Genomic DNA, 27,355 nt, shown 5'->3' with positions numbered 1-27,355 from the left:
GTTGTCAAAGCAATGGAATAATTTAGGCTGAAAGTTGTGGATTACAACTGTGTCCTTCACACTTAAAAACAACTTCATGACTACATAGTCCAGGAAATGAGGCCACTTAGGCCTCCAGTGTAACACATTTGCAGTAACATTTCTTTATTTCTTGGAATTATTTTCCTCGGGTTTATAGTATTCTGTTTCTAACTCAAATATATACACATATATGTACACACACATACACATGCTTGCATGGTAGTGTGTACTTTGAATTTATGACTCTGCTTTGTCTAGTTTCTGACATCTTTCCCATTTTTAGGACTTATTTTAATTTTAAAAATGAAGTCTTTATCTTAGTCTATTCTACCTCTTATGCAATTCTAGTTAGCTGTGGTTTACCTGTAACAAGTCTGAGTAAAAGCTTGGATTCTGAGGAAGTTGATGAGGAAATGGAAGACACTTAGAGACTAATGCTGATGGGAATCTGGACAATTCTGCTCCCAGAATATGCCCAGGGACCTTTAACTCTTCCTAAGAGCATTTCTGGCAACAGCAACCTCTGAAGCTTTTGCTTCAAAGCTTAAAGCTTTATTCTGTGTCACTGTAATTTTTACAGTGTGAAATAACAAGTTTCTCTGGGAAGGCATCATTGTATATTTTTTTGCTATTGGGTTGCCATGTTGTCCCTACCCTAAAAACACAAACTGCTTTCCCAAAGGACTGTCAAGTTTCTGTAAAGGACCAGGATAAAGGAGAGCTAGGATGTTCTTCTACTGCACCCTGGGACTTCCAATTTGATTTCAGGGAAGACAGATCTCCTTTTACCTCGTTCCTGAGCAGGGGATCAGTGGCTGTGAGTAGCAGAGCTTGCTGTGGTTAATCTGTTCATATTATTTAAATTCATATTTAAATAATATGAAGAGATTTTTGTCCAGCATAGCTCCAGCAGAAATCAAGCTACAAGGGAAGAGAAGGGACAGTGTTTTCTCTGATCTTAATTATCTTCTTATCTTTTTCCCTATTCTCAAATCTACTCACCTCTGCTTATTTTCCCCATTCTCTTGTTCCTGTTCCCTTAGCCCTCTACCTCTCCTAGCAGCCTTATTGCAAACTGGAGCTGTCTCAACGTTTGCCATCTGCCATGATCGGTGGTGCCCACTCTCAGCAGTGGGTAGGAGGAGTAAGATCTTTGATGTCTTTCTTATAGGCTCAACTCTCCAGCATGGTGCGGAAGTCATTATTATTTTGTATTCCAAAGCAAAGATGAAACTCTGATGTCCTTTGAGGTAACTGCAGAGCCATCCTTGGTTTCACATGAATCCCATGCGATGCAGAGCACTACTTTGTCAAAGCTTCAGAAAAATGCTGAGAATGTGACAGAGTACCTCCTAAAAGTTCCAAATAACCCAGCAAACAATAAATACAGACCCCACTTTTTAGCATTTCAATGCTTTTGGATCTTTCATGATTTTCAGGGTGCAGGATCAGGATTTTGGCTGTATCACACAATTCCCAATAAATGTGACTTCTCTTTGCCATGCATTGTGTCTTGTCAGCTCAGCCCCCAGACCATATAGCATTCCTCTTGCTATTGTACAGTAAATAGCATAGCAGGCTGCTGGCACCTTTTGATGCTGGTGAAAATTATGCTTATTTGACCAAAAAAAAAACAAAACATAAAATTCATCTTGACCAGCCCATCTGAAAGTTCAGCAAATTCAGCTCCTACTTCTAATGCTAACACACAAGTGACACTGCTTGCTGCAACTATCCAAAAAGATGACATTGAATTTGCATCTGCAGGCAAGCATTTCAAGTCTGGGAAAAGTTGCTTTCCAGGAAGAAAATCAAAATATGGGGTTTTGGTGCAGCTGAACAGGCAAAGACAGTGTGAACAGAAAGACTTGCAATTTTTAGAGCTGGCGAGCTGCATGTCCTACTTTGGGATCCTGGCAGAAAAGGCTGCGCTGTGGTGTCAAAGGAAAGGAGCCCATGGGAAGCTGTAATTCCATGGAATTGGACAGGAAGAGTTGTATTTGGGCTGTGCATGGGGAATATCGAGCCTTTGAGGACTAAGGAGGATCTCTGGTTGTGTATAATGTGATGAGCTGTATCAAATCTTGCTGCTTATTTTTAAAAAGCCTGAACTCTGTTGACAAAACATATTTAGGATGCCATGTGTTTTGCTCAGTGTGTCAAAAAAAGGGAGACGACTTCTACTTAAAAGGCAAGGCAGGAATATATCTATCCATTAAACATTTTCAAATACTTGTCACTTCATACGGTGTCCAGACTATTCCAGAGATTAAGTCTTCCATTTGTCAGAAGTTATTTTAGTAAATCCCTGGGATTAAGTCCTTTTTGGCCAGTGTGTACTGGAGTTGCAACAAAGCAAGAGAGAGAGATGGAAAGAAAATTGTCCTAGGAAAATTTGTCATCTTCTCTAACTGATCCTTTTTCCATTGGAACATCCCTGACTCAGGGACAGATGGTTCAGCTGGAGTATCCTTATGCAGAGGCAGCGTGGAAAGCAAAAAGACACCCTCTACCTTCCAAATAACACATTCCAAAAACAAACAAAAAAATTAAACACTATTGTATCTTATTTCTGACTTGAAACACAAATGTGGGATGATTCTGACTTCCAAAGGTTACTGCAAAATGATCACAAGGGAGTAAAAATGCTTGGGCTGCTTCTCCACACAGATTAGTACCCACTTCTGTCATGAAAGGATTACCTCAGCACAGCTAACTGAGAACTTCATTTGGAGGTGCAGGAAAAGGATGAGGGCAGATCAAATCTCCTTTTCTTCCTGGTGACCAGATTTGGAAAGTGCTGAAATCAAAATGGTGTCCTCCAGCACATGTTTTCACCTTAGGCACACAGTGCAGATACAGATTCATCAGGAAAACTGATGGCACAATATTATGAAATTAGGATTTATCTCTGGTTAAAAATTAATTATGTCGGAGAAACAGCATGTGTTTGAACACAGGGTCTCTTCCCAGATGATGAAAAGCCCTTGCACTGCCAGATTATTGGGAAATTCTAATGGTGTCGGAGTAGATACAAATCAGTTCAGTGATGATAAACTGATCCAGTGTAAGAATTAGCAGATTTTAAAAGAAGTTTACACAGGCCTTAAATGTCCCACTCCAGATCTGCCCAGAATTAACTTTCAGTAATTTAGATTAATGCTGTAAAGGAAGTACCTGAAAAAGCAGAGGAGATATTTACATTGATTTGACTGCAGATTCTTACCATGCAAGAGATAGAAATGTGAAATCTGACTCATACAAGATGCTCCTACAAGTGACATAGCCAGCAGGGGTGTAGCTTTTGAGTATAAAGTGTGCCAATCTTGCTGACAAACAAATAGATTTGCCTGTTAAGAGCTCTTATTTTTATGGAAGATTTATCCCACCAACCACGTTAGATGCTGAACAACTTTATCATCTCTGCACTGCTGCAATTTTCTCAAGCAAGGGACTCGAAGTGTTGTGGTTTCCTTGGATCATCGGTGCAGAATATTGACAGTAATGAGTTCTTTGCACTTGGGAATTACTATTTCCAGGAAAAATCCCGTGCCAGTGTGTGCCCACGAGGTGGCAGCCTGTGCGGGAGAAACCTGCAGGAGAAGAGGATTGTCCTGAACGCCTTCCCCCTTCCCTGCGCAGGCAGAAGCGGCCTCTGCCCTGCAGCCGCGGGCTGCAGCACCTTCTGCACCAGGTTGAGGGGGTCGGATAATGTGCCTGCCTCACCTGCACCGCAGGATCCCACGGGCAGGAAGCAGCTGAGACACAGACAAGCAGGAAATACCACGGAGAAACCAAGCAGGCTGCGATGATTTTGAAGAATAGCGAGAAAGTTCCTTCCCTGCGAACACAGTCTGGAAGGGGATGCAGTGAAAGAGACCCAGGAGACTGATGGCCAAAGAATACTTCGTGCTAATGAGCAGCAAAAGAGCTCTGAGTTTGCAGTGCAATAAGTATACATGAGCACAGGAGGGTGCTGCTCTTTCTCTTAGCGTAAGGCAGCATCTCTCTTCCCTGCTCCGTGGTGCCATCTGCTTACAGGCCTTGTGTTTGCTCATCCTGGACAGAGCCCGTGGTGATACAGCTGCTGAATAACCCCAGATCACTGAGTATTTCTAGAGTAAAGTGACATTCGCGTGAAGGGTAAGTTGTGCTTTGAGGTGGCCAGCAGAGCCACGAGTCTGCTGGAAAAGCACCCAGTTCTGTCATCCTGCAAAATGGTACAGGGGAAGGTGTGGATAATTTTACTGCCGTCCCTCTCTAGCTAAGGGTATAAATCAGAGACTGGGTGGTTGACATTCCTGTTGCCCTTGTGTGCAGCTGTTCAAGGACAGCCCAGAAGGTGGCACATCATTTGCCAGTTGGTCCGGGCTGTAGGAGCCAAGACACTGATTTCTATTGAAAATTACTCTGCAATTTTGTAGCGTATAATTTGCCAGATATCCTTAGCAGTGTATCAGCTGGTAGTGAGGGCACAAGGATGGGTAAGGAAGTGGAAGAGAAGTGGTCTAAGAGAACATATCAAATCAGAGGCTAATGTGACAAAGAAGCCTGGTTTCTTTACAAGTCTGAGTTGTCCTGTGTGCAGGACAAGAATAATACCTGCAGACCCTGATACCCCCTCAAAAAGAAAAGTGAACACCCAAAGGATGGAAATACATGAAGGTTTGCATTGTTAAAAATGGGAGTCAAATAGACCTTTCAAAAATAGAAGTCCAAAGCCAGCTCCATTAGAGTTGGAGGTGTGCAAGAGGAGCTGTATCATAGACAGTAGACAGGCTTTGAATAGAAGAAACTGAGATACTGAAATTTGCTGCTAAGCTCACTGATGCAATTTGAGACCCACAGAGAGTGACTTAAGACAGCAGCTACCACTCACCCACTGGGATGTGATCTCAAACCTCACATTATGCAGAAGGAATTAATCAATAGGTCTGGTTTCTTCCTGGAAAGCCCACAGAAAAGAAGGCTTGGCTTTTCTGACACAATTCTACCTCCAGCTGCCAGAAGCACTGTCCAGCCTGTCATCTCTTGAACAACTGCATGGGGTTACCTCCTTGTCCCTGCACTGGGACAGCACAGACAGCCAGGTTCTGGGTTCAGAGGGATGGCTGGCAGGGATCCTCTGTGAGGACAACAGGATGGAAATGTTACTGTTTAGTGCCTCCTCATACAGTCCTACTTTTATGAGAACACACAGGACCCATATTTTGGCAGCTGATGTTTTCCTATACACCCAAGCTGGGCAGTTTACCCGACTTGGGATTCTTGCCTTCCTTAACATTTGTATCACTGGTAAGAAATTGCAACTGCACCACTGCAGAAATATGGGGGCTCAGTTTTCCAGCCCAGGCAGTGTGCAGATCATTTGGACTGGCACCTTCCCAAGCAAAATGTTCTGAAATGTCACTCTGCTCCTGGGTGAAGCTTGGCTTCTTCCCAGCTTGTCTTCTCCTTTGGCTTGCAGCATCTGTACATCTTGCCCTCATTTCTTGGCATGCAGATGCCTGAAGGTGTAGAAGACAGTGCTCTTGTTAATGCTGGGAAAGTGAAAATAGACATATTTTAAATCCTAGAAGGATTTTGCCAGAGTACTTCTTGCCATTGTGCAAATGCCCACTTTTTGGATGGACCCCCCCACAAATGCAAGGGAGATGCTTTGAAGCAGCACAGGGAATGTTCAAGGCCTCCTGGCAGCACTCTAAACTGGGTCATTTTTAATGCTCCTCACAGAGGGCTCAAAACTTTAAGCCTCTATATTTGGAACTTTGGGTTTAAGGTTTCAGTTATATAATGTGCATTTTGGCTTTGGCCATTCCCTTACTCTGATGGTGTTGCACTTGCTTTTTAATTTTGGCAGATTTCCAAGGGTGCCAGACAATCAGGGAACAGGAATGGACTCAGATTCAGGCAATGTGCCACAGAGCAGCCCAGTTCTGTGATGGTGTTCCCAACTCAAAGCAGCTTTCTTGTTGCTCTTGCAGTGGACAGGGATGGCCACAGTTGTGTTTCAGACCACTGAGAATCAAAGCCATTCCTGAAGCACTGGGAACATTTGGAAGCTGACTTCTTATCTGGGTTGCTAAAGAATATTCTGTTTCAGAAAGCGCTGTTTCACATGGAGGCTGGTAAACAATGAATGTCAGGATGCATAGCTGAGTGTTGGCATAAGAAAGGAGCTGTGTTCTGAGCACCAACTTCTCATCCTGGCAGCAGGAGGACACAGTTTACCTGAATTTGCTCAGGTGGTTTTTTTCTCTTTAAGGTGATAATAGCTTTTCCTATTCTGTCATTAAATAGCTTCTGGTAAGAATTTATTTTCCCAAGAGAAACAGGCAAGACTTGGAAATCTCTGAAAAAAAAAAAGAAGTAAAAAAACCTACCACAAATAGAAACTGTGTTTTCTACTTTCCAAAGCATTTCATTTATTCTCTTGAATTGTGATTTGACATCTAGAGGAAAGGGGGTGGCAAAACTTGATTAAACCAGGCTCGAGTTTGGACAGCACAGCCTCAGAGCCAACACTGGTCCCAGATCCTGCAAGGTTTCAATCCCAGGCATGGAAGAAATTGAAATCAGTTCTTTACCCTGTCGTGGCCATACCAGGAGGGAAGCGCAAATCTCTGACAAAGGTCAACAGAGGCGCAAAGGCAGCTCATGGAGCTGGCCTTGTGCAGCTCTGTCCTGATTAAAACACTCAGGGAGTGGCTTAATATTACATCACAGAGTTTTGGCAGCACTGACAAGGGCAAAGCAGTACTGCTCTATCCTGTTCTCCTTGTTCCCTCCTCACAAGCCTTTATCTTCCTGCCTGTGTTGTCTGATTATGATAAAGGTGGTTCTGGTCCCTCCAGAGCCTGCCAATCCCTCAGCAGGCACTTCACTGCGCAGTGCCAAGGGATGATTCCATGGTGTCCTTAAGTAGGCTGGAGCTCATAGCAAACACACAGGAATAAAACAGCAGCAGGGAACTCAGTATCTGCTTAAATATTCTGATTACAGGTATAGTTAAAGGTGCTAAATTTCTGAAGCCAAAAGGCATTCTTAATGTTCATTAAGTCAATTGTGTCAAGGGCTTTCTTGTGCTAGAACATGGAGGAAAAACCCCTTTATATTGCGCAACAGGGTTTTTAAGATGTGCTGGTCTCAATTCCATTTTTATTTTGTTGTTCCATAAAATTGTGTGTTAGGAATAGATTTATACTAGGCTAGCTCCTTGGAGTCTCCAATTACCATATCCTTTTCTGGTTTTTTATCCCCACAAATGAATTTCTATAAAAATGTAGCCATTTGTAAGCAACCAATGTATTCAATAACATTTCTCTTTGTGGTACATTTATGCTAGAAATCCAGAAATGAGAAAATCTGAAATGGCAGCATACTGAGAGCACTGTCTCCATTTGATTTCCTTCTAGCCTGAATTTTCATAACAGTTGCATTTGGGTTTCAGTTATACCCTACACTGGCTGATGAATATTAAACAAGGTCTACAGATATTTCCTGGGTTTGCTTTTACAGACTCTGCCTGTACAGAGATAAATTTTTTTGATGGTGCCCTTCTTGGTGCCCTCTATCTCGCTATTTTATTGTTCTCAGGTTGTTCTGAAAGACAAGTGACAGTGTGAGACAGGAGAAGAATGATTACATTTTTCAGGGAAATTATACAGAGTAGAAAATCAATAGTTAGATGCTCCCTGGGACTGCTTAAAACTTCTTTGAAGAATAATTAGCTTGCAAGAGAGCTCTGGTGGCTGGAATTCCTCCCCAGTTCTGTATGCATAAGATAAATTTAGTCTGGAATAAGCAGTGTGTTTGAGGTGTCTTTGCTGATCTGGGGAAATGATTCATGTGGACAGAATGAAGAAATGATATAGAAGAGGTGTAGAAGAAAACCTGACTGACCACATCCATCCTGGGCTTGGAAGCTAGGGACAAGCAGCAGCAGAAACAGGAAAAACCCAGCAGAGCAGAAGTGATGGGAGTTAGGGGCTGGGGCTCAGCCCCCGATGATCCAGGTGACTCTGTTCCAATGACAATTATCCACTGGACTGGCAGAGCTGAGGGATTACCAGTGGGGGCAGTCCAGCCCACTCCACAGCTGTAAGTGGTTCATTTGCTAAGCAGCAGCATCAGATCAAGGGTTATATTTAAGCAAACTGCCTTAGGTAGGGATCAGGACAGGCATCCTGAACTTGGAGGGGATAATGGGGAGCAGCAGAAGTGTCTGGGTGAGCTCCACCATTTTGTGCTGGTCCTTTGACCATTTTCAGTGTGCTGTTTCCTCTGGGACATTGCTACAGGCAATCCTGAAGTCAGGAGATGTAATAGCTCTGTGGGTTTGAGCTGGCTGGGGAGTGAGATCAGTCTTGCTTCCCAGAGCTGTCAGTGCTCTGTCTTTCAGAAGCTTAAAACCACCCTTGGAATGCACAGAAGGCTGCTGCAAGGGGTGTCAATAGCAGTTCATAACAGACTAAGTGACATCTAATCAATTAATTATCTCCCTAAAAGGAAGGACTAATAAGGCTGAAGAATGTGCTGGAGGCACAATGTAGGAGGTATTATGGGAGATTTGAGAGAGATCTAACAAAACAAGAGAATGAAGCAGCACAGTAGTAAAAGAAGTCACCATAGTGGAGATTATCACAGGGTATTGGAGAATGATCTCCTAGGATGAGTGAAAAGTCAATGTTTAGTAATTGTTGCTATTTTCATTCTTAAAGGCATGAGCATTGTATGAAAATACATCTCTGTTTTTCTTGGGTTTGGTGTGTTGAGTCTTGTGTGTTTGGATTTTTTTATATGTATCTATTCTTAGGAACTAGAAAAACATCCAAGTACATGTGTAGCAATAAGCATGTGACTCAACCCCTCTACAGCCACAGATGTCTCTCCCTCTTAATTAAATATGTACTAAAATGGTTTGTTGGAGCAAAGCCCAATAGTGCAGGTTTGAGCTGTAGGTCCAAAAGTGGTGCTAACAAGCAGATCTAGAATAATAGACCTGACAGCTTAGCTTTGGTTCCTGGACAAACACTGGAACAAGCAACCAAACTATTGGAGAGCACCTGGAAGAAATTGAGGGGATGAGTAACAGAAAGCATTTATTTTTTTAAATTTTTTTTTAGACAGGAGACGCAAAGGTTTGAGTTCTGAAGCTGCTTCATGTGTACCTCTATAATGATGACATGGCTGAAAATATCTGGATGCAAATTTGGTTGAAAAATTGATAGGGATGTGTTTTAGGAAGGGTTTTGTTTTGCATCTGTCTTTTGTTACACCTGTGGAATCGCTGAAGCAAGAGAGAGCATGCAGTTTAAACTTGCAGCTGGCAACACTTTGGAAAGGCAGCAAGCCCATTGAGCAGGGCTAGAATTCAGTGTGATGCTTGCAAGTGGAGAGGTGGTAAAAACCCCACCAAAGTCAGCTTGCCATGCAGCTGGGACAGTGCTTTGTCCCTCTGCTGATACAGATTTATGTATTGCAATAAACTCTTCATATAGGTTATTCTATAGTTATGACAGGATTGGGACCAACAGCTACATGTATAGTTGACTTATCAATGAGGATGATAGATTTTGATGGCTCACAAGCTGATCATCAATAAAGAACACCATGCTGTTACAGAATAGGGACGTTAAGTGTATGAGCAGGACTGTTCCCCCTGTGGCAAGTGCAATAATCCAGCAAGCAGGAGCATTTGCTTTTCCCTAGGTTACTTCCAAGTTGAGCTGGACTGGATTGAATATGAAAAGGAAGGCAGGAAGGTCCAAAGGTCCAAAAAGGACCTTGATCCAAAAGGCTTGATTTGCTAGGGAAGGTGGAGGGGATTTCATCCTCAGGAGGGGGAGGCTGAGGGGAAGACTATTTCTCCCCAGAACACTGTCAGCTGCTGCGAAGGAAAAAGGCAATAATTTGGTAATCCTGACCCTGGCAGTTAAGACAAGCATCTATGGGCTAAATTGCTTCCAGGGAAAATCAGGGCACTTTATTTTTAGTAACTAATCTGACACTAATGGAGTGTGCAGGACTGGAGCAGATTTCCTGGGAGAGGTCTGTGATTCCTTCAAAATAAGCTAGACCACCTGTCCAGAATGGCCTGTGCATGTCCTCCCCTAGCCAGGCCAGTGGACAAAATAATCTCTGGAAATTCATTCTAGACCTCTGGTTCTTCAAGGGCTCATCTACACTAATCTACCAGCATGAATCCAGGTTGATTTAACTAAATCAGAGCCAGTAATCCCATCTTGATGGAAAGGGAATCTTGTCTTCTCAGCAATACAGCTTTAGTTATCCAGAGGTTTTCCATTTTGGAAATAATGAATGTGTAAGTGTAACTCACTTGAGTAACAGGTATTAAATGTGTAAGCACAGAGAAGAACAGGGTAGGAGGGTGCATGCAGCAACAAGGAAATCACAATATCTAACCTGAAACTCATTTGATAATTAGTGGGTGAAGTCCAAGTTGCTGATTTTGTTCCACCTTGCCTCAGCCCCTCAGTGATGGTTTTGGAGGTAGATAAAGAGCAGAAATGTAGAGCAGGTTTCTGACAGCTCTCCAAGCAGCAGCAGATATAGTACTACAAAGGAATAACCAAGGTAACTGGATTTTTTTGCTTGGCTTCTGAACTTGCTTTATAAACAAGCTCCCAATAAAGGAGTTTTACTGAAATCTTGTTAGGAGAACTGACTAATTGATGTGACAATCAATGTCTAATGGGCTTGATCTCAGTTTCCTAAACCCAAGCTCTTGAAAATGTTAAGGTTTCTTTGACAGAAATGTTCAAGTTCAAATGTTGTGGGATGGTTGGTCAGCAGCATTATCCAAAGCTCCTGGAACAGATGACTCCAGACCCCTTGGCTTTCTCTTTTCCCCAGGTCATACTCTGTAATGCTCCTATCAGTTTCACTACCCTATCTATACAGGGGGACAGGTTCTCACATCTGTTGGAAAAGAGGCAGAAGAGTGGGAGCCCTCTTTGGAAACAAGGATTCAGCCACAGCAGTGAGTATTTAAGGTTTTGGTTGATGTTTGAGGTTTGTCCTGCTGGCCCTAGGCAAGAGAGGGTTGTTACTCAGTGTTTGCTTGGAAGCACATAGAATTTATAAGTGGGGAATGGTATTTCAGGCTTTGCCTTAGGCACAGCTGGCCTGTGACACAGTGCAGTGCAAGGTGCATCCAAGTGGCACAGTGGAAACTTGTCAGTTGTTCCTTATTAAAATAAATATTTAAAAGGCCAAAATAACTCACCTACCCATAAGACATTTCTGCTTGCAGTTGTGGTTTTTCATGCTTCTCAGAGCTGATAAAATAGCATTGCCCATAGTTATTTTTTGGTTTTGGTTTTGTTTTCTTTTCATCCCAAGGGAATGCCAAAATAAATTAGACACATTATAGCAAACTAATCATGTAACTTCACGTTTCCAAGTTCCTGTACTGTGGGATGTGGAATCCAGGCTCTCTGGGACAGATGCTGTCTGTGCAAGTCACTGTTTCAGTGCTGTTTGCTCACAGATGAGCAGCTATAAATGGGACAAGTTCCCTCTCGTGAGGTTGTGGGGACACGTGTTGGGATGGAGGAGTGCCCCCACTTTGAGTTTGGCAGTGGGGAAAGCTGTTCCTCAGGGAAATTTGCCCCTTGCAGAGATTATTCTCGCCCCCTGCCTTGCACTTGTCAGTTTAGAGATTGTCTCAGCTTATTTCAAAATCAGTTTTAAGCCTTTTAAATTAGCTTTATACTGATACCCCAAAAGGGTGTTTTTATATGCTTTTGGCACTATCTATTTGGAGAGATGAAAGCAAAAGTTAACACAAACTTTCTCTCTCTCTGCCTAAAATCAAGGTAAAGGATTGTAAGGAAGACCTGTGACTCCTTAGAACATGTGCTGTGTCCTGTGGTATGACACCAGTAACATCCCATAATTGACATGGTATGAATTGCAAATACAACTGCTCTAGGGCAAAACTCAGCAAAGCCTGTGTGGCACCTCCATGGGCCTGGTGCTGTCCCAGCCTGGCACCAGTTCTGCTTCATCCCTCTGTGACTCTCTGCTTTCCTATCTTTTGCATCTCATCAGCCCCTCCTTGATGAACTCTCAAATCAGGGGCTGCTGCCAAGTTATTCCTGCAAGGGAGCAAGCACAGGATCCAGGTGTGTGTGATCTGCAGAGCCTTGGAAGTGCTGGGCTGTCTCCAGTGCAGGTGAGAAGCACATGTGGCTCCACCTGCATGTCTGGTACAAGCAGAGACTTGGAGCGCAGCACCCATATGATTATTTGATTATTCTGCTCAGATTGAGCAAGTGCCACCTGTCCTGAGACCTGTCACACCCACACTGTGTGTCTGGAGTATCCAGTGCAGCCAGGACACACCATGGCATGGTCACTTGGGCATGTCTGAGTTTGAGACACAGAAAATCCCAGTCCTGCTTTTTTTTTGTTGTTGCAGAAGTGAGTAGTAGAGATTAGGTGATATTAACCATGGTTTAAGAGTGTTGAGATAATTATAGAGACACTTGAGCATGGCAAGCATGTCAGAGGGCTCTGTATATGTTTATATTGATTAAACTATTAACAAAAATAGCAAATCCCATTACACTAATCATTATTTTGCTTTCCTGCCTTCTCCTCCCTCTTTGTCCTTCCCTGAATACAATGAGCACATGAAGGGAAATTTCTCACTGTCTGAAACACTTCTCAGTATCCAGTGTGGAGGTGGATACTACCTGCTCTGCTTTCAGTGGAGCTGTTTCTGTGTCTGACCCCTGCTCAGGAGAGGAAAGTCAGGAGAAAAGTGTCCCAAAAATAGAGAGAGAGTGCTACTAAGGGAGTGACAAGGGTGCAGAGGATTTAACCTAAGGGGATAATCTCTTAGTATCTTTTGACAGGCACACATATAAAGCAATAATATTGGCTTGTAGATTAGTTATTAACATAATTTAAGTGGTAAAAGGATGTGTTCATGTAACCAGCTTCCCTCTGGTTCTCCATCACCACTAACATTTAGGTTCTGTTAGGAAATAATTTTACAGTGTTGCCCAGGAAAATCTGTTCTATTTGAAGTCCAATTCTGCACGTTCTTAAAAAGGTTCAAAAAATGGAAGTATTGCAGTTGAGATTAAGGTGAAAGAAGAGATCTTGGGTGATCCATTATTTCTGTTTTGAGTTGCAAGACATGGGATTTGGTACTAAAGCTGTTTTTCTTTTAGCAGACTTTTACAGCCCAATCACATTTTTATTAAATGGATCAAAGTGATCTATTGAAAAACATGTTGGAATTGTTGGGTTTTTTTCTGAAAACATTTATTTAGACTTGGAATACTTTCAGGATTTTCTGAATCTCTAATTTTAATGACTGTATGTTTGGGAAGATGGGTCTAAAAAGATGTTGCCAGAATCTTTTGGCCAGGTTTGTAGGTTTGAAAAGCCAGTTGCTTTCGTGTTTCTGTGTTATACGTTAGTGATGCAACATTCAACACTATTTAAGGAATTCAAATCTCTCATTGCCACTCAGATTAAAAGCATCTGGGCATTCAGATCCCTTAGTCAGCGGCAGCAGTCTATAACTTCAGTGTTAGTTTGATATCACTAATTTGAGTTAAACATACTTTTAAGTGCAATTATATTATAATTTATCTCATGGTGGTATTGCCTCACAGTGATAATTTTCTGCTTGCACACAGTAGTTGCCTATATCCCAATGGACTGGAAAGCTTTATAAACACATGTAGGCCATTCCTAAGTCCTCAGGCCAGCAAAACTTTCACTAAGGTCTTCAAGAGCTTTGCTCACATAATGCCTCTAATATCAGACCATGAATACTGCAGTGTGCACAAGCAGGCAGCATCCTTTGCTTGTAGATCACTCTAGGAGAGAAGCAGTAGCCATGCAGCAGCCCACACATTTCCTGCTCTATTTTGGAGGAGAAAATAATGGTTATCAGCTGAAATTGTACAGGGTTATGTGCACAGAATGGGATTTTGCACTGAGAGAGTTGACAACACTGGCTCAGAGCAGGGTTCTGACTAAAGGAAACATTTCCTGGATTTTCTGCAGAATATATGGGTTTGGCATTATTCATGTAACTGGTTATTTGCCAAATGTGTAAAGACTAAAACCTCAAGCTTTTAATTCAAGAATTTTCTGCTTTATCATGGTCTGCCTCAGTGCTTTGATGTTACAGAATTAAAATATTTGTTTTTTGTATGATTTGATGTTAAACTGGTTTAATGTCTTACAGGAGCTGTTTTGAAAGGTTTCCTTTTCCTCTCTGGATGTAGCTCCCTGGGAGGGTGACATCTCTTATCATCAGTCAGGCAGTTCTGAGTTGTGGCTTTAGATAATGAAAACCAAGCCCTAGTGTTTTGCTTCCCAGCAGAGTTCTTTCTTTATTTCCTTTCATGTCAGATGTTTTCTCATCTGTGCACATCCCAGTGTACACAGTACAGCATTGTAATGAACAACCCAAAATTTCAGTGTCTTAGTGTTCTCTTCCTTACAGGTTAGGTTTGCAAGGGAGTTGCAGGCCTATGGGATGATTCTGAAGGTGTTTTCTGTCCTCATCCACATTTTTTTGTTGGCTTGCAATTGAAGTCACCACTTGTAGTCCCCTGCTGCCAGGAGTTTGTCACTTCTGATCCCAGCTGTGCTCCTATTTTCCATTGTGGTGTGACAATGCCAATGTGTAGTGCTCTGTGGGTTTCCTTGCTGGCTGAAAGACAGCAGGAGAGTTTTAGCTCTTTGTGCTGTTTGCTCATTTCCCTGAGTTTGCTGCTGGGCTGCATGTGCTGCCCCAGCCCAGCTGCTGCAGCAGGCACTGGTGACACAGGCTGTACCCACCTCTGTGTCCCACACAGCATCAGAGACTGCTCTATGGCCCTGATCCAACACTCAGAAAGGCTAAAAATGCTACTGAGAACCAGACACGTGCAGCAGTGTTAGATGGAGAGCCAGGGACCCTCTCCTCTTTAGCAAGGACGGATTAGACTGCTCACTGGGGACACTGGCAGATCATATAATGAACGGTCTGCCTTTTTATTTTCTGGTTTTAATTTTTTTCTGTTTTCTCTCCTGTCCTAAAGCCTGGACCAGAGAATCATAGAGTGCTCTGGGTGCTTCCTTTCAAGCAGGGATGTTGGGGAACACCATTTCAATTGTTCTTCCAGCCATGTGCTGGAGTAAATGGAATTCAAGGGTCTTTGGAGCCTGCAGCAGTAAGAATACAGGAGCTGGGGAGAGATGGTAGAGCAGTGAACAGAGACAGGATATTTTGAGGGTTGCCCTTTAAGAGCAACTATTGTGCATCTTAAAATATAGTGAGATGCTGGAGAGCAGTTAATGCTCTGCCTCAGTGTTGGAGACTGAGCTGGTTGGTCTTGTGTTTGTACTGCTGTGTACTGGGCTGGACCCCTCAGGGCCACATTGGCGCAGAAAGGCAGCATCCTTGAGCTGTCACCGTGCTGCAGGTGGCTGCTCCTGGGCTGTTCTCCCAGCCCTCTCCCCACCATGTGGGTCCCACCAAAGGTGAAAGAGGTGCAGGAGGTGCTGGTTGCCTCTGGCAGGTAACTGAGCTGTGAGGGTGCTGCTTCACCTGTCAGTTTTTGGACTTGAGCAGAGGTACGAGTAGCTTTGGGCTTCTCTTCAGGAGAGTCAGGACACAGGTCAGTGGGTGAAAGAGAACTGAGATGCAGAGAGCTGTAAATAGAAAAATGACACTGTTTCAGCCACTAACTCAGTAGTGAAAGACAACATTAATGCAAAAAAAAAAAAAAAAAAGCTTTTTTAGCACAGCCTCTATGGGCTTTGGATTCCCAGAGTGAACACCCTGCTGGAGGTACTTGGGTGTTTCTTGATTGTTTACCTCATTTTTCTAGGACACGTTCCACATCTAATAATTCCCACTTGTGAAAGGAGGAGATGCCTACTTTTTCCTGCTATTTCATGAAGGAGTATTTAACTGCCTGCTCTTACAATGTTATTTTTACTACTGCTCTTTTACTAAGTGCACCACAGCCAGAGCCATCCCTTCCCCAGGGCCAAAATCTGCCTGTGTTGTGGAGGCTCTTACAAGCCCAGAGAGCACCTTCCAATGGTGGCAGTCTCACGGAGGAGATTTTACACACAGCTAAAATTAAATATCATTGCTTGTAATTTATAACTGAATGAGTAACTACAAATGAATGTGACATGTAAATAAATAAAGCTGTGCTTTAATTAGAGGGTTATTTCTAATCAGGAAGTCTTCCTTCCTACAAACAACTGACAACACAGCTCTTCCAAGTGGCTGCTAAAGCAGCAGTATTTTCCATGGGAAAAGTAAACCAGGAGGAGAATTTCTGCCATCTGATAAAGGCCCAGTGCTGCCAGTTACTGAATTGCATTTCGCTGATAGGAGCCATGGCGTTTTATTTGCTGTGTCAGGAGAAGGGACCTCAGCTGGTCCCTGGGACAGTGGGAGCTTTGCAGAGCTGATCTTGCACATGTTGGCACTGTCGTACCCAGGTAGTCTTGTTTAAAAGTTCAGTCTGAGTGAGCAACACTTTAATATCAGCTAAAACCATTAAACCCACATTTTAAGCTGTCTGTGACCAGCCCTGGTGAGAAGTGGCCACAAACAAGGGCTTTGGTTTTGAAACTTTGGAAAGAATGTTAAGAAAAAAAATCCTGTATTGGCTGCAACATTATAAAGATGTTTTCTCCTCTTCTAGACATAGTCAGTGAAATGCAGTATGTTCAGCTGTACCTGTCTGCAATAAGCAGTTCCTGTGTGGAGCCTTGAAAGCCTTCTTCCTCTCACAGGAGGGCTTTGTCTCGGGTACCCCGCATGTGTCCAGTGCCCCTTCATCCCAGATCAGGATGGATGGCTTCCTCATCTTCCCGTACATGCCTGCCAAAACAAGCCAAACCAACAGGCTGTGAGCTCAGCTAACTCACCCAAATCATTCTGAACTAGGTGGGGATGTTTCTCCAAAGATACAGCAGCTACAGATGAAATCTTGCCACTTGCAACTCATTCTCATTAAAAACCTGAGGGTAATGAGCTCAATAGCAGCAATCCATACTGGCAAGGAGGGGGCCATAAGTTTGCAAGACTACCAGCATTAGGAACAGAGCTGGTTCAAAGGTGGATATTCCTCCCTGTGTCTACTAAAATTCCCCTGGAATATCAAATCTTTATTTTTTATCAGTTCCTTGAAGTTATTTTTACAAAAGCTTTGGAAGTGTTTCCATCAGTTATATGAAGAGGCTATCCAGAATAAACAAGAGACAGCTGTGTTCTATGAACCACCTAATGCACTTTAAAAAGTTCAGCAAGCCACTGGGAAGTCAGACTATTTGCAGAAGGTCAAATCAATTTTATGATCAGACAAATGTTAACAAATTGCTTTTCTTAGAAGAAAAGCAAGGGACATATTTTCCAAGAAATGTGCTCTAGCAAAAATCAAATTACACTTATTAGAAACCATCACTGAATGGGACCTGTACTCTTTAAGGCACTTACTCCCTTTGTAATGCCAAGCCATTACATCCAAATATCCCATGGAGGCATATTCGGGTACAAAAGTTTTTTACTCTGTAGAAAAAAATTAATCAGAACTGGGGCATTTCTGTCTCTGCTGTAGTGAATAATCTTTGTGAGAGGATTTTTTTTCTGTTTGCTTGTGTAACTTCAAAATAGGGTGCCTAGGGGCTCTGACCCATACAGAATGCTGGGTCTGCTTAGAAGCCATATTTCTTTAAAACCTGATGGCTGCTCCAGATTGTCTCCAGACAGTGCATCCATGGGAGAGGGGAAAGACTAGGTCCTGTTGGAGGAGACAATGACTTGCTGCTTGAGGAAAGAAGTGCCCTGGCCTTGGTGAGAGAGAGCCAGGATAAGGTATGGAGGAAAATACCTCCCTAGTGCTCTATCAAGAGCCCAAGAGAAGCTCCAGGTGACTTTTTCCTGGCCAAGAATTGTCCTTCTCAGCACTTGGCCTCACTGCTTCTCAGAAAGTAGAGCTGGGAGTCAAAGTCTCCTTTCACCTGCTGCCATGGCTGATTGGCAGAGTCAGTGCATCGACCTGTTTTGCATCAGTAGCCACATGACTGATGCAGACAGACATGATCTGTGCCCTGGAGCTGGTGGCATGAATAAAAATCTGCTGGAGAGGTCTAAAGAGAGGGATGCAGAGGGCAAATGGATGAGGAGAGCATTCCTCCTGTCAACTCTGTTTCCAGCATCCAAACATGTGGGGACTTGGCTTCTGTTTTATTATTGTAGACCTTTTTTTGTAATTTTTTTAGTTTGTAATTTATTCTCACATATCTGCCTGTATTTTTATTTTCTGGACCTTATATAAATAACACTGGAGTCTGCTGTTCTTGAATGGATGGATAAGAAGGACCTGGTCCCTCCCTTTGCAGTTTGATACCTGGTAAATTAGTTAATGTTGTGTGTATGGTTATGGGAAGTGCTCGGGAATTTTCCATCAGTGTGTTTATTCATTGGAAAATGTGCCCTCCATAATTTAAAACAGGATTGAAATTCATATCTCTGATGAGAACTAAAAGCTTTCCTGATTTTGTGCAAGTCTTGGGTAGCAACAAAAGCAAGCAAATGCATTTTTAGTATGTCTAATATGAAACCACAAAGGTGGTCAAAAGGAAAGAAAGGAAGGCAAGCAACCTAAAAGGAGTTTTAGCTTTAGATTGGTGACATCTCAGTTAATTTAATAATGTCCACTTGAAGTGGGAGTGGCGAAACAAGACTGTAATGAAAGACAGGTACCTGGATTCTTGCAGGAAAAGAGCAGTTCAAATCCAGAACAAGATTAGAAAAATCAAAAACTTTCTGGGCCACTATATTTTAGCTTTGCTCTAAGGTTTAAATGAACTTCTGTGATGTTTGTTACGTTTCTACATTGATGACCAGGCAGAATGGAATTTAAATGCCAACACTGAGATCTAGAGGGAAGGAGAGAAGCAGCCAGGTGTTGTGCCAGCTAGACACACACACAGGTGTAAATGTCTGGATTAACTGCAGGGAATGGTTCTCCAGAGAGAAACATTTTTATGGGAGGAAATATGAATACTGTTCATTATTGAAAATAACTATTTGTCATTCCTCAGTCTGTTGGTTTAAAGAGTTACTCACATCAGTAATCAGGGGTTAGAAATGAATGCTGCCTAGCAGGGTAATATCAGACAGCTCATAGATTTCAAGCTATTTGGCCAAACCAGAGGAGTGAATACTTAAGAATTTTTTTTTTTTTTATGACGTAGTCAGAACAAATTATTTGACTAACGATAATGAACCAGCAGGTCTAAAATGTTTTCACCACATGCATTTATAACTTAATAATGTGAAAAACAGGTTGATTTTTAACCCTCTGGTGGCAGATGAACTTATGCCATTTTATTGAAGTCAGTATTACTAAGCCAGCCTACCAAGAGGTGAAATTCAGCTTTGTGTTAGGATTATTAAGAGCTTTAGTGCCACACACTGTACCTGGCAGACTTTTCCCCTCAGGATCTCCCCAGGAAAGCAGGGGAACCGTGTAGTGCCAAAGCAAAGCTGCAGGAGCTGAGCTGACCATAGACCTAGCCAAGTGCTCTGTTCTGCTGCAAGGACAGCTCCATACAAGAGTTTGCTCTTGTTCCCCTTTTCCTACTGAGAATGCCACACAATCCTTCCCTGTTACCTCGGAGTTTGCAGCATAAGTGTTGGGAAAACAGTCCGTTAAATGGGAAATATGAAAAGAGTAGATTTACAATAAAAAATCTACTCAGACGTTGTATAATCACAAAGATAATTTATTTGTATCAGGAAAGTATTTAATTATCATATACAGAAGTGTTCAATTTTTATGCATATTCCCTTTTGCCACATAATTCAAATTAAGTCTCTAAGCATATGTGTTAGAACTGTTCAGCAGGTTTCTGTCTCCTAACACTGTAATATGGGAAAGCAGAGCTGCAGAAATATTTTCTCTCACTTGATTACCTTTCCCTGTTAAAACTGACCTCTACAAAACTTTCCTGAAGGACTGAGGTAAGGGGTAGAGTAAAAGCATCCATGTGCACACACACACTTTGACAAACTGCATTATTTGGAAAAGACACAGATCTGTAGAACTCTTTGGGCTTCAATCCTAGTATTTTTCAAAAATATTTTCTGATCAGAAGCTGTCCAGCTGTGGTTAATGAAAGACGTCTCTAAACTGGTGCAAAGCTAAGCTCTTGTCTGGGAAGTTCTTAAATTAGTGTCAAGGTTATGTTACACCTATGATTATTTCCAATGACTTCCAGAATCAGAGATTATTTTAGCATCATGAATAAGTGATAAATAAATAGCTTCCAAGATACTTTGGCATTTATATTTTACTTTGCAGAATCTCCAATCCTGCCACTGCAGTTGCATGAAAAGGTGCTGATCACTTGTTTAAAGAATGACATATCATAAATATAGATATCTTTTTGGCAATCTCTAAAAATACTCTTCAGTCTTGTGTGGTTTAATGATTGATGCAGCTTGAAAATCAAGCTCTTGTCTAGGGGTTGTTAGAAGATAAACTTACGGTTTAGGACTAAAATTCACATGAGCTAAGCGGGGGCAGTGTGAAGAGGGTACTGTTTTAGGATGCTAAAAATGGCTTCTGGCAGAATTTAGCAGCCAGTATAACAGAAGTATCCAACTTGTTGGGCTTTGTTTGGTTTCTTTTTGAGAAATGATCCACTTCTGTTCCTGTCCACAAACAGAAGATTTGGAAGAAAGATAAAAAAGGCTTTGGCAGTATGTGGCTCTTTCACTTCCTCTTTCCATATTGCAGTCATGGCTGATATTAGTGGTGAGCATGGCCATGTGTTCTGAATGCACCCAAATACATAACCCTCTTTAATGTAGGGCAGATCAACATGCACTTTTAATTATTGCTTAAAGGTCTTTGTTTGCAAGCAGTGGTCCACTGGCCACCAACAAGCAAAAAACCAAAGTTTTGGGTTGCAGGTTTTGAACTCAAATAGGCTCTGCCCACTCGCAATGAGTGAGGGATGGCGAGGAGGAGTGTTGCTGCAGCTTTTCTGGATTGTGTAACTTTAATCAGGAGGTTCTATGTGGATGTTCCTGGTGCTCGGTGCTTGGTGGAGAACTTGTCTGCTGAAACAAGAGAATTACAAAACCACTTTAAGTGAGAATTGGCCTCCCATAAAATGCCCAGAGTTACTGGATGCAGGGCTTCATTTGGAAAAAGAAAAAGACACCTTGACTCTAGATGATGCACAGATTCCTGTTTTTAAAAGGACGCTTTGATTGGGGAGCTCCCCTTCATCTTAAAATAAATAGCTCCTCCCAACCTACAGTTTCAGGATGAGATCTATTTTCTCTCTCTGGGTTGTTTTATAGCCCTGATGCTGCTGTATCAAAGTGTTTTTCTCATTTTGATAAATCCCCAAGAGAAAGGAAGGCAGTATAATTGCAAGCCAGTTTTTCAAAAACTTCTGGATAACCCCCATTAAGGGCACAAAAGCATAGCTGCAAAAATTATTCATTTCACTGTAAGTCCAAACGTGGTCATTTACAGCTTGGAAAATGGGCTGATTTATCCAAGATGGCTGCAGTTGTTGTAGCTGAGTGAAGTTAAATAATGCAGTACTCTTTAAAATTGCATGAGTGTGTGATTTTGTTTGCTTTATTCATTTCTACTGCCTTGTAGTTTATTGCAGTCAATGATTATTGCATCTGTTCAATCCATCTCTGCAGCTGTGGGAACGGCTGCTCATACCACACACTAAGCTAGACTGTTCCAAAAGAAAGCTGAGCTTTCTCTCTGCTCTGAGCTGGCTGGCCTTGCCTTTATCCTAAGGAAAGCACAGTATGGACAGTGAGTCAGGGTTACCTTCTAATAAAATAACCTGATCAACCACACTGGCATCCTTAGGAAGCAGAAGAGTTTCTACAGTGTGTCCACCACACAAGGCCGCAGTTCCAACGTCTCTGTCTCCTGTTCAGGCTCTCTGTAGGGTCTTCCTTTCTGGGTCTGTGTCCCAAGAGAGCTTTCCTGGACTAAACTGTATGGCAAACTAAAGTCTGGGAATGCTGAAGGAGAGGTGCAAGGCAAGGGGAAGTACCAGGAGAGCATCTACCACTGCTATCTGCTGCACAGCAGAATTGCAAAAGCAGCCTGACCTTTAGAAGAGGTGGAGACTGTCCAAGGAGCCACGGGGCTGCTGGAAGCCTCATCAGCCCAGTGCTGTGTGTAGCTCTGCCAGCATCTCCTTGAGCAAGCCCCGCAGCTGCTGCCACCCCTCCTCACCCAGGATCAGCTGTGCCTGCCCAGGCTGGCATGACTGCCCTCACAGCTCCGCTATAAGAGATTGCATCAGTATCCCACGGTGCACAGCAGAAAGTAATGAGCTGCATTAACACAGCTTAACACACCTATTTAAACTGATCAAACGATAAGGTGATCTGCTGCACTCACTTAGAGAGAGGTCATGAGAACCGCTTTGCCAACAGCAACATGGAGATGAGGACAGATGGCCAAGGATGACAGTCCAGTATCTCCCACTGACCTAGCTGTCTCCATAGGTAGCTCTTAACAGGCCCTTTGGAGCCTGCAGAACAAGGCTTGAAAATGTGCATTTGCTGCTGGTCTGAAAAACCATGGTGCAGTGTGGTGGTGAGAAAGTGTTTCGGACATGGGCCCTAATGTTATTTAGGAATTAATGTTATTAATTTGCATCAGTTATTTGCTTGTGTAGAAGTTTTTGTCCTTCCTATTTGAGAGACAGAGGGAAGGTAGTAAGTACCAAAGAATGCAGCAGTTGTCAGCTCTTATCTGAGATCCTGGTACAAGACATGAAATCCTGACCCAGTGAAAACCAACAGAACTTTTGTAAGCAGCTTCAGCATAGCAGAGGTCTGAGTGAACTAAAGAAGACTGTCCAGTGTGAGGCATTACTCACATCAAGGATCATCTCTCCTGTGGGAACCTGAGGAACCACAGAGGATGCCTCATCCCTGGAAGCGTTCAGGGCCAGGCTGGATGAGGCTTTGAGCAGCCAGGTTTAGTGGAAGGTGTTCCTGCCCATGGCATTGGGCAGGGACACCTAGATGGCCTTTAAGGCCCCTCCCAACCCAAACAACTGTGTGATACTCAGGCACAGTCAGTGCTGGTTTTGCCTAGCCCTGTGACTGTTGTGTGATCAGGTGAACCCTGAGGAACTGTGACAGCAGAGGCTCCAGCAGTTAACCAGGTGAGCACTCTGGTTGTCTGAACTCGTTTTGAGTCAGGTCAGGTTGCTGTCTGTTGGGTCTTGCCCATCTTTACGTATTTTTTCCTCTTCGCCCTACCCCACCCTCCCTGCAGTCAGTCCTGAAATTTATGAGGCAATGGCCAGCATTTCCAGGCAAGCTGCCCAAAGAGCAGCACGGCGCAGCAGTTTCTCAAGCAGCAGATCACAGAGGACTTGGACATGATGCCAAGGGCTCTTGCAATGTCTGATAGTACAAGCTCAGCTACTGGAGGTGAGCAATAAAACACCTTCTCTCATCTTTTCCCCTCTGTCTCTTTGACATTTTGGTCACAGAAAAGATTTGAATATCTCATCTGAAGGCACCAAAGGCTAAAAGCCAGAAGAACCAAAGGCTTTTTGTGAACCAAGTTAAGCTATCATACAGCAAAGGAAGAATTTGGAAGCGGGCTGGCTTGCATTTCTCTGTGTCTTTGTTACAATTTCCTTAGGCCTGGTAGCATCTGATTAACTTGTACAGTCACTGCAAAATAAACGTGCTGGCCTTCCTGAAAATTTGGGTTGCTGGGCCTGTACTAGAATGAAAACTAGATTATCTTAGCTGTCATAAGTATTTTCATTCTAGAAGGAACCATGACTGTGGGATTCTGTCTTCACTGTGTTACCTTGGAAGGCATTTAGGATTAATTTCAAAATATTTTATTATATAGAACAAGTATATTTTTATTTATAATAGCAAAGATACAATGGTAAAAATATCCTACAGGGATAAGTAATTAAAAAAAAATTAAAAAATAGAAAAAGTTCCTTTCTTTTGGAACAAAAAATTGCATACACAAAGTGCATAAGAGAAGTTTTTAAATGGCAAATATTGTGTAATGGTTCTGCCCTACAGCACTAACTCTTCTCCTGCCCTTGTCCAGATCCTGCTGGCCCAACTGCATGTGGAGACCCACCAATATAGGCTTTTGATTTGGTTTAAATTCTGTCATTATTAGTTGGTAGTGAGTGTTCATGTTCACCTAACCCATGCCAAAAATATCACAGTAAATTTTGCAAAATGAGTATCAGCACTCACTCAAAACTGTTAACAAAGAAACCCAAGAAAACAGTGAGGTTTTCTTTCTCTTTTTATTTTTTCTGTTATTTTTATTTTTTTTTTCCTTCTCCCAACTTACTGCTTTGATCTGCCATGCAATTGGGTCAGCATTTGGGAAATACATTTCAACATCTACATCTGTGATGTGAATATCGTGCAGGAGATCCTAAATACAAAACCTCACAGATCCTACGACAGAGCACCCTGTCAAAACAACATGACACCTGCAAAAGCCTTGAACTAGCAGGGGAACAAACTATCAAGAGCAAAAAAAAAAGACAGGTATTGCTGTGCCAGAGCCTCATTTAATTAGAACAGCACAGGCCCACAGAAATCATCCACTCCCACAGATCATTACTGGTTAAGAAAGCCTCTGTTGTTCATTTCCAGAGCAGGATTATGCTGATACTTAGCTTGGGGAACTTCTAGGCCTTGTCCACACAAGAAGGTTTTACCAGAGTAATTTTCCTAGGCTAAATGAGCCTAAATGCTCATGCAGGCAGCTGAGCACTCGGTCTGAAACCCACTGCTGGTGTGCAGGGAGCCATTTCTGGAGCCTGCAAGCAGGCAGATAATTGGGGGATGCATCCTGGGCCTTGCAGAGTGCACAGGCACTGCTGCTCTGCTGGGTGCTTCTGAGGAGAAGGGCACTGTGAGGGAACAGTGTCCTGAACAGCTGCAGCCAGCAGCAGGTGCTGCTAAGGGTCCCTACCGCCCCTCCAAAGGGTGTCTGCAGTGCGGGGGGCTTTGTGGTGCATGCTCTGACTTCCAAAATGTCCCTCCTCTGCCGGGCCTGGGAGCACAGAGACAACTTTCAGTGCTGGGCAGCAGTGCCAAGGGTCTTGCTTGTCTTGGGGAGATGTGGATGCTTTCTGAGATCCCAGCTCAGTGGGAGTGAGCAGAGGCTGCCCTGGGGAGAGCCCAAAGGGAGCCAGCCTTGGAGAGACCAGAGAGAGAGAGAGCAAGGAGGAGGGGGACAGAGAAGGAGGGTGGCAGTATGGAGGAGGAGAGAGCTTTGCAACTCAGTGGGCCCTTAACTAGGTCCCCAGAGGAGGAGAGGGATTGGCCTCTTCCCTTGTAACCCTGTAGCCCTGAGGGCAATGAGGGTACAGCCCCGCTGGCTGAGGCCACATTCTCTGTCACTCCCAAGAGGTGTAAAATGATGGCTGGGGGGACACAGAGTCCTGGGTCCCAGGAGTGCCTCAGCAGGGCATAAGCCAGTCTTCCCACTGGCACCTTCACCTGGGAAGGGCCGGGCAGATTCCCCAGCAGTACCTGTAGCCATCCCCAGTAGGACTCTTGCCCCGTGTTGTCCAATATGAGCTCTGCAGGCTGCCTTCGCTCCTGTATTCCCACAAAACAATGGCAGTGTGGTTCAGGGACACTGTCCCAACCTGCCACACAAAGCTCTGACCTGACTTTTAGGAAACTCACAGCAGCCAAGAAGTCACGAGGGAACTCAGCTGGGTTCCTTTTTAATCCAGAAGAGGTTAAAAATCAGACACATTCCTTCACCTCCAGTCACTGTCTGGGCTTTGCTCCCCATTGTTCATTTCTGTGTTTTCTTCTCAGAGCAAGTCCAGCCCTCTGTGCCTTGATAGGACCTTCTCCCCCTCCTTTCTTGGCCTACCTTGCCTTCCTTCAGGGACTGGGGTCTGCTGGGGCCTTTCACAGCCACCAAAGCAGTCTCTTTCCCCTGGAAAAAGCAAAATTTTTGTTTTGCACAACAAAATGCATTGCAGTAAGAGTGTTATTACCATTTGCTAAAGCATTCTTGCCTTCCTCATTTGCTGAACTACGATCCCACAATCTTGTGCATTTTAATTTCTACAGTAGGCACAATCTACAAGTTTGCCCTACAAGTTACCTTTCAGGGATAAGTGGCTTTCTATGAAGGTTTTCACTGTCTTCTGATACTCGTCTTCAGTCAGGTGGAGCTGGGCTACTTCCTTGTTCGATGAGCATTCTTCTGTCACTGTCCTCTCCTCTTGAGCAGACCACTGTGCAGCAGACACCCCAAAATCTGCTTTATCCAGGTTCCTTGCAAGCATCCTCCCAATGGAGCTGTTGGACACAAGAATTACAATTGCTCTCACTTTCATATCAACATTCCTCTCCGCAGTGCCAAAGGAGAAGACGATAATGCAGCAGGTCAGAAACACGATGGAAATACATGCGAAGGCATAAAAGAGGCAGGAAAGGGTCATGGCGAGCACTAAGTCTGTGGCCAGCAGGAAGAAATACTGCAAGAGGAAAATCATCGTTAGGAGGATTAGCTGCTGCCTCCTCGCTCTGCAGCCAGCCCAGGAATCTGCAAAGAGTCACTGCGTGCACCGTCATGCTGTTATAAAGCCAGGAGCCTTGCGAAATGTGCGGAGGCAAGGCACAGCCCCATGGGGAGGGTGAATCATTTTCTGGGATAGAGCAACAATGGGGATTTTCAAGCTACATATGCTTCCAGGCAAAAGCAGTGCTTTGTTTGTCTTGGCTTTGCCATGCACTTGGAAGCTCTGCTGGGCTGAAATGTAAGGATTTGTTTTGTAAGGCAGTTTCATCATGTGTCATCTTTGGGGCTAGTGATGTATATAGGTTATTTGGAAGCAGACGGTTTTAAGGGATTTCTTCAAGGAGTGTGTGCGTAGCACTGGGAAACCATGAAGTTGAAATAATCCCCCATATCTGCTTGGCACGCTGAGGCTCTTAAACTTGCCACTCTCCTACTGATGTAACATAGGTGGTTTTGGTGAGTCTGGGCAGGGTTCCAAGTGGACACAGGAGTGGGAGTCCTGACCTGTGTAAGCAGCTCCTGTTGTACTGTAAAACAAACCACCCTGGGAGCACTGTGCTGCTAGGCGGTAGGGTCTGTGCCAGTTCAGGCAGGTCACTCATGTCAGACAGGAAACAAACTGGGTGCTGGAGAAAGGGCTTTTTTTTTAATGACAACAGAGATTGAAGGGAGGGTTCTGCTGTTTCTCAGGCAGGCAGAGCAGTGCCATGGCACGAGGT

General features: G+C 43.5%; 2 protein-coding genes across 4 annotated transcripts in view; one reads left to right on the top strand and one right to left on the bottom strand.

The window, feature by feature from the left end:
• Positions 1-27,355, top strand: part of PAK5 (p21 (RAC1) activated kinase 5) — a 162,266-nt gene that overhangs the window by 24,260 nt on the left and 110,651 nt on the right. The window lies entirely within an intron of this gene.
• On the bottom strand, positions 900-27,355 carry LOC146768009 (uncharacterized). 3 transcript variants are annotated; one of them, XM_085577044.1, is made up of 4 exons: positions 26,217-27,355; positions 16,760-16,903; positions 15,608-15,711; positions 900-14,724 (listed from the first exon to the last, which is right to left on the bottom strand). In XM_085577044.1, the coding sequence occupies exons 1-3, from the start codon at positions 26,608-26,610 to the stop codon at positions 15,611-15,613; spliced, it is 639 nt and encodes a 212-aa protein (XP_085433170.1). In that variant the 5' UTR covers positions 26,611-27,355; the 3' UTR covers positions 900-14,724; positions 15,608-15,610. The 3 variants fall into 3 exon arrangements, with proteins under 3 accessions (XP_085433170.1, XP_085433169.1, XP_085433168.1); XM_085577043.1 differs by having other exon boundaries at positions 900-14,728; positions 26,217-26,931; XM_085577042.1 differs by lacking the exon at positions 900-14,724 and having other exon boundaries at positions 15,384-15,711; positions 26,217-26,764.

Source organism: Lonchura striata, chromosome 3 (genome assembly GCF_050655825.1).
Source record: "Lonchura striata isolate lonStrDom1 chromosome 3, ASM5065582v1, whole genome shotgun sequence".
Classification (NCBI taxonomy): Eukaryota; Metazoa; Chordata; class Aves; order Passeriformes; family Estrildidae; genus Lonchura; species Lonchura striata.
Note: the sequence above shows the minus strand (reverse complement) of the source record. Positions and strands in the feature narration are given on the sequence as shown.